The sequence below is a fragment of the Solanum dulcamara genome, chromosome 8, assembly GCF_947179165.1.
Source record: "Solanum dulcamara chromosome 8, daSolDulc1.2, whole genome shotgun sequence".
NCBI classification, from domain to species: domain Eukaryota; kingdom Viridiplantae; phylum Streptophyta; class Magnoliopsida; order Solanales; family Solanaceae; genus Solanum; species Solanum dulcamara.
In genome coordinates, this window is record NC_077244.1 from 66,448,313 (window position 1) to 66,456,211 (window position 7,899).

At 33.6% G+C, this 7,899-nt stretch overlaps 1 protein-coding gene across 1 annotated transcript; it reads left to right on the forward strand.

The window, feature by feature from the left end:
- The first annotated feature begins 2,798 nt into the window (after positions 1–2,798).
- On the forward strand, positions 2,799–7,378 carry LOC129899180 (serine/threonine protein phosphatase 2A 57 kDa regulatory subunit B' kappa isoform). The gene is made up of 2 exons (XM_055974028.1): positions 2,799–4,896; positions 6,695–7,378. The coding sequence occupies exons 1-2, from the start codon at positions 3,760–3,762 to the stop codon at positions 7,052–7,054; spliced, it is 1,497 nt and encodes a 498-aa protein (XP_055830003.1). The 5' UTR covers positions 2,799–3,759; the 3' UTR covers positions 7,055–7,378.
- Positions 7,379–7,899: the final 521 nt, after the last annotated feature.

A 7,899-nucleotide genomic window follows, 5' to 3' on the forward strand; every position in this document is an offset into this window, starting at 1 on the left:
CCAACTTCAACCTTTGAGAAATTGAGATACAAAATTGGAATGCGGCGTCTTCGAGATATTAAGTGATGTTTTTATCAGGGGGAGTATAATACGCGCTGTACTCTTTTTTCCATAGGTATAGGTTTTTTCGCACTAGTTTTTTCTAACAAGATTTTTAATGAGACAACACTCAAGACGTATTATCAGATGTGTGTACTCTTGTTCCTTCGTTATGCTTTTTACCACTAGTATTTTTTTTAGTAAAGTTTTATCGAGGCACAACATATATGGGCGTTCAGGATGACTATATATATTTATTCTTTCACTAGATTTTTTTTATGGACATATAAGGGGGAGTGTTAGGATTTAATGGATGTCATTTTCTCCCCTTTACTTTTCCCTTGCCCCCTTTGTCTTTTGTCAATTGTGACAACTAATCTTTGCCTATAAATTGTCAGATTTGACAATGAAAATATGCACAATTCTCTCAAACTCTCTCCACTTTGTTTTTCCCTTTAGTCTTTTGATTATTTTTCTTATAATTTTATTATTTTTATAACATGAGTTTAATTTTCATTATTTTCATCTTTATTCTTAACCCCTCATACTGCTTATAAAAATACTAGTAATGTTTTGATAATTACAGTGGTAAAATCAATTTCTGTACACCTCAATTAATTTAATGGATATATGCTACCTCCCTTCAAACATGTATCAGATAATTTTTCTTAAAAAACATTTTTTAAAAGAGTTTTTTAAAATAACTTTTAAAAAAAAAAATAGAGAATGGTCAAAAATGTCGTTGAACTATGTGAAATGAATGAAAATATCTTTCATTTATAGTTTGGTTCAAAAATGTTCTCGCCTTTAATATTTTTGTCTAAAAATGCCCTTATTGTTACTTGATGGTTCAAAAATACATTTTTTTTCAAATAAATACATTATTTATTTATTTATTTATTTATTGAACATATTCTTTTGCTAATAATATTTTTTTATTAGCAAATGTTTATCCTACTTCAATTCGATAAAAAATATATAAAAAATATTTCTTGTTTTATCATAATTTTTTTTATTATCTAAATAAAAATTAATGATGGATTTACTGTGATCTTATAAATATGACCTATTGTAGATAATAATTCGAGTCGGGAAAATAATAATCAAGATTGGAATGTATCGCAATAATCGTATTTATTTGATTTCAAATTATGAGCTGTACAATCCCTATGAATCCTCTGATTCGTCTTTTCAAATATAAATTCAAGCCCCCCCGGCTTGATCTTGAATATTGTTGAACTTGATGGATTTGATCTTTACTTGTACTTGAATCTTGTGGTCTTGATCTTGATTTGTGGATTTGATGAACTTGATATGGACTTGAATTTGATGTACTTGATCTTAGACTTGTACTTGAATTCAAGGGATTTTGAGGGTTTCTTTTTAGAATTTTGGTGTTATTTATGAATTATGAGAATCCATATTTATAGTCGTAGAATGGAGGAGTTATGATGAGAACAAACTTCTCTTCGATCAATCAGATTTAAGTGACATGGCGGAGAAGTAGTGATAAGAATAAATTTTCTTCCGCCAATCAGATTTAAGTAGCATGACATGATCCTATTGAATTCTTTGTTTGACTTGGCATGCCACATCATTCAATACGTGGCACCAAGTTGGGCCTTATGAGATGACATTGAGCCTAACAAAGTGTGCTCATCTATTGTAGTCCAAATAAAAAAATTTGAATTTTAATTAAATTCATATTTATTGAATTTAAACAATTAACCCAATTATATTAATACATAATATTTATTTGGACTCGTATGAGCCCGTTTGGATGGGCTTTAAGTTGGTCAAAACTAACTTAAAGCCCCTTTTTAGCTTTTGGACGTGTTTGCCTAATGCTAATTTTAAGCCATAAAGTTCTTAAAGTCAGTCAAAAATGAAAAGTTAGGATTTCTAACTTTTTTTTTCTAAGTGCTTAAAGCCATTTTGTTTGACAATGGAAATTACTTTTATATCCCTTATATTTTAACTAAATTCTCAAACTACCCTTTTTATTCTTTTAACCCTAAAATTCAATAACTTATTTTCAACATAAGCACTTTTATCCAAACACTCAACTGCTTATTTATAAAAATAACTTTCAGCACTTTGAAATTCTAAAAGCACTTCATACATAAAAAATATTTTTTTTAAGTCCATCCAAACGGTCTCTATATCTTGAACTTAATATAATTCGAATCATTTTATGAATTTATATCCAATAAAATTTAAATGATTACACCTATATTATTTGTTAAGAGGGTACATAAAGTTATTCTATTTTAATTGATAAAATAATCTTTTTCTACATTTTTATTAGTTAAAAAAATTATTTTAAAAGAAAGAAAACAAAAATATGATTCTTCAAAAGTAATATTTTTGTTAGAAACAAGATTAGTTTTAAAAGAAAAGAAACAATAATATATTTATTTGAAAAATGACATTTTTGATCCATTTAATAGGGACATTTCTGGACCAAATCATCAATGACACAAATATTTTTGAATCAAAATATTGATGGCAAGAATATTTTAATATTTTTGGACTAAACTACAAATAAATATCATTTTTATTTATTTCACATAGTTTAAAAGTGTTTTTTTTACCCTTTTCCGTTTTAAAAAAGTTAAAACAAACATTTTTTGTGATTTTCTTAAATTATAAATAAATGCCAAGATTGAGGAAAAAATAAAGTTAAAACACCAATAACCCTAAGGAAAAGAGGATCTCTACTACTCTTTTCATTTTTTTCCTTCCACAAGGCCAAAGGTGAGAGGCTGAGAGACCCACCTGTATTCTCTCAGAAAATAAGGAAGCAATAATAAAACCATCTCACAAATCGAGAAAAAAGCAGAACATTATTGTGAAAGAAATAAAAAGTAAGCCAGTCATTCAAATTTACTGCCCTTTTTATTTTGTCTACTTTTATAATTACAATAAATTATTGTCAAAAAGATGCAAACAAACAATGATGGACTTTCACCATTTCCCCCTCTGCACCATGCATCCATGCCAAGGTTCATAATTAAGCTCTGAAACCCACTTACCATACCTTGTTACCCCACCCCCACCCCCTCAAACCCAAAATTTCCTAATGAAGAAGAAAACCTTTTTCACTTCTTGTTTTTATGTTTATATATAAAGGTACATAGTACTAGTGCATGAAGAAATTGAATGATGAATGACATTTTTGTTTTCTTTAGCCTTGTTATCAGCATCTGAATCTCCTTCCTTCCCCTTCAACCCACCACCCACCCAACATACCCACAATTCTGACAACCCCACCCCTTCTCTGCAATATATCTGAATTTTTTTCATATTATGTATATATAAATAGTTCTAATGAATGTGTATGAGATCTAGGCTCTCTCTCTCTCTATTTAAAGAATCCAAGGTTGTTAAATTGAGCAAAAAGGCTTCAGCTTTACACGATTCTTGCATTTTTCTCAATATTTTCCCTCTTTGTAAATCAAGATCTGAACACCCTTTTAGTCATTTTGAGGAAAGATTTCATTTTTCTTTCTTCTTGCTGAAGATTAAGGCAACCCCATTTCGTGGTATAGCTCAAAGTTTGAAGATTTTTGTACCAATGGAGTTTTGGCTTAGATCTTGGTTCTGTACTACAACTCTAGGGTTGTTGCCCTTTACCAGTAATACATTGATTTGAGTGTTATTTTACCTTGTGTATCTGTTTTGAGTGTGTTGTTGTGTTAAAAGATTGTGAAAATCACCATGTGGAAGCATTTTCTGAGTAGGCTTCCTAAGAAATCACTGAAATCTGAGTCAGTAGACTCAGGAAGAGGTAATTCGGGCTCACACAGCCCGAATGCAAGCTCAAATTTAGGTCCTGGAAGGCCTAATAGTGTTCCAAGGAGGACTTCCTCAGTTGTGTTCCCAGCAAGTGTGATTGCAGGGATTGAGCCTCTGATTTCCTTCAAGGATGTTCCCAGCTCCGAGAAGATGAATCTTTTTATCAGTAAGTTAAGTCTCTGCTGTGTAGACTTTGATTTCAGGGACCCAACTAAGAATGTAGCAGAAAAGGAACTAAAAAGGGCCACATTGTTTGAGCTTTTGGATTTTGTATCTGCTAATCCACCTAAATTTTCAGAACCTGCAATTCTTGCATTATGTAAAACATGTGCTGTTAATTTGTTTCGGGTTTTCCCTCCTAATTATCGGTCTAATAATAGCCACGCCAGTGAAAATGATGATGATGAGCCTACTTTTGACCCTGCGTGGCCTCACTTGCAAATTGTGTATGATCTGTTGCTTAAGTTTGTAACATCTTCTTCTCTAGAAGCTAAGGTTGCAAAGAAGTATATAAACCATCAGTTCATCTTGAAATTACTTGACTTGTTTGATTCTGAAGATCCAAGGGAAAGAGATTGTTTGAAAGCTATTTTGCATAGGATTTATGGCAAGTTCATGGTCCACAGGCCTTATATAAGGAAGAGTATAAGCAATGTGTTTTACCGCGTTGTGTTCGAGTCTGAGAAACATAATGGGATTGCTGAACTTTTGGAGATTTTCGGAAGTGTGGTTACAGGGTTTGCTCTGCCATTGAAAGAGGAGCATAAGATCTTTTTGTCAAGGACCTTGATTCCATTGCACAAGCCAAAGTCCTTGGGGATTTACTTTCAACAGTTATCATATTGTATTAACCAGTTCATAGAGAAAGATCCCAAATTGGCTAGCACTGTGATAAGGGGCTTGTTGAAGTACTGGCCTGTAACTAGTACCCAAAAGGAGGTGATGTTTTTGAGTGAGCTGGAAGAAATTTTGGAAGTTATTAACATGGCTGAGTTCCAAAAAGTGATGGTTCCCTTGTTCTGGCGGATCGGTTGCTGCATCAATAGTTACCATTTTCAGGTACTAATAATTATGTCTCTCGACATGTATATATGTGTGTGCATGTGTACTTTACTTTTGTTTGTTGCGTAGTTTCTGAGTTGTTGGTTAGATATAGTTTGTTCAAGGATCTATGAACAAATATTGTGATAAAATTTCTCCTTCTAATTGATACAGAGGATTCAGGCTAATGTGGGATGGAATTGCAATTGATTGAATGATATATTCTTCATCCAGTTGTTTGACTTGTAAAGAATCAGGATCCTTCCAGATTTACATGCATTTTTAGCTGTGAGGAAATTTTACATGAAAAGCTTCAAAATTTACTACTAGCTCAGTTGCCTAGAATCAGATTTCTAGATTGCTGACAGGATTTTTTCATTTAATTTGAAATGGTTTCAGCAATGAGTCGAGAACTTAAGATAACGGAGCCAGAAAGACTGTGGCCCAATAAAATGTTCATGATTTTTTTGGTCGATATAAAACAACATCCTTGTTAATGAACTGGGTAAACAATTGGTTTCAAGGGATGACAATAGATAGAAGAGCGCTGTAGAAGAAGCTTTATTACTGTTTCTGAGGGCATTTCTGGGATCAAGTTGATAAGTTTCATCAGGAAACCTGTCAATAAGAAGAATGAAATATACTGCTTAATCTGCATTATTCAGTCATTGATTTAAGTATCTTTGTTCATTCTTAGACTTGAAAAAATTGGAGCTCCAGAGACTGAGAGAAATTGAGGAAGTAATTGGATCTTTGACAGATTTAACTTGAATAAAACCAAGCATCCTGGGCCTGTTCGTCCAAATCTTCTGACATTGATCAGTCATTGCACTTCAATGAATGCCACCGCCATATTCTGAAGAGGTGGTGGTGGTTATAATATGATATCTTTAAACTTGCAAGTGCTCAACACATCTAAACAGGTGTAAAATTTCTACTTGTTATAAACTAAGTTTTTCCAGTGGATATCTTGGATAATAATCATTATATGGTGCCACATGGGTTTAATTCGCGGTCATGCCATATGTTATGGTGTATATTAAAAGTAGTATCCAACCTTTTGTTATGGTGTAATAATCTTGACTTGCTCCTTATTGTTCTGTGGATTTCTCCTCTCCATGTAATTTCTAATAATCCCTCCTGCATGAACCCAAAGGAGGTTTGTCTTTCGCTTATACTCAGCTCTTACATTCTACTTTTCCTCTTTATGGTTCTTCTCCATTTTTTCTTGTTGTTGGGATAAGGAGCACAATTTGCCAATAACTATGCATCTCACTTCTAAGGCATATATTATGTTTTTGTGACTAATTATGATCTTCTAACCCAGAGTGAGCACTATGTTTATGAATTGTGTATCCAAGCTTCTACTTGACATAACGGTTTGGGTGGATGGGTAAGAGAGAGAGATAGAGAAGAATGATTATGACTAAGTGATCGAAAAACCAATCTAGTCCATTGTTGGTTAGCTTCTGAAACCCCTCTCCTGTTTTTTCCATTCTCTCTTCACTCTTGAGTTTCTCTTAAAACCCCACTTTTTCCTAGTGGAGAGTGATAGATATGAACTTCAGGCCTTTTCTGTTAGAAAGGTTGCCATACGTGATGATCTCTTTGATGCTGCATTACCGCTGTTTATCTGTTACTCCGTGTTGTGATGCTTAGCAGCCATGATGTTAATTTGTTCCAATTTCCTCCGCTGTCCCACCTCCCTCCTCTCCATCTCTAAAAATTGCGTTTGCTAAAATGTTTCTACTGTACCACTTTTGGAACTTCAAAGTCACTTATTTGTCATCCTAATAAGCAAACTTTTATCGTTCAGGTAGCTGAAAGGGCTTTGTTCCTTTGGAATAATGACCAAATTGTCAATTTGATTGCACATAACCGGCATGTGATTCTCCCGATTATATTCCCAGCTGTGGAAAGCAATGCTCAGAACCACTGGAACCATGCTGTGCAGAACTTGAGTCTAAACGTAAGAAGGATGTTCTCCGAAATGGATGATGTGCTTTTCCTGGCTTGCCATTCCCATTACAAGGAAGAACAGGAGAAAATAATCTTGGAAGCTGAAAAACGGAAGGAAGCATGGGAACAGCTGGAGACCGCAGCAAGTCTACGTCCACCTGTAGCTGGAAATATTGCTGTCCTGGTAATGCCTTTAGCAAATTCAATCACTTGCTAAGAGGTGATGACTCCACTCTATCCTTGTCCCCGTGTTTTGCTGTGTATGTTCCATGCATTTAGGAGTTATGGAGAAAAATCCAGAATGGTGTCATAGGATGGACAATGGCTGTTGTCTGGTGCAGAAGGTTTTTGAAGATCAACCTGATAACAGCCTTAACTCTGTTTTAATTTAGTGCTACAACTATGTTGTTTCATCAAATTTCTTCCCCGGAAGAGCGCGGGAAAATGGGCTAAACTAACATTTGTTTCTTTTATTTTACTTTGTGAACATTTTGTCATGGTCTATATGTTGTCTAAAATGGCTGATATTTTCATCACCTTATTGCCTGGCTTCTTCAGTGTTCATCTTTGCTAGTAGGATGAGTGTGGCAAAGAAAGAAAAGGAAAATAGAGAGGTTTCACACAATTTGCTTGACACCATTTCTTGTTTTTGTTATTACCAAAAATATTGACTAATTTGTACTATATTTAGAAGCTTCTAATTATTACCTTTTCATTTTGCCCCTAACCAGATATTTTTACTAAGTTTCTTAAGTTCCCATCTATTAAAAATGGTTTATTATATTGATATTTCTGCACTCACTACTTAAAGTTATGAATGTGTCGATTTCCCTACCAAATTTTCGGAGAGAAGTGTTTCAGTTGTTGCAGAAATTGAATGTATTTTTTGCCCCTGTTTGTACTATTATTAATTACATGTGCTGTAAAGGGAGTACTTTACAGCGAAACATTTGAACTTTTAACAATACCATAGAAGAGTACAACCACGTTCAACAACTACGATAAACAGAAAAAGTAGTACTATTTCTCCACTATAAACAGCAAAATTGTATTTCCCCCCCA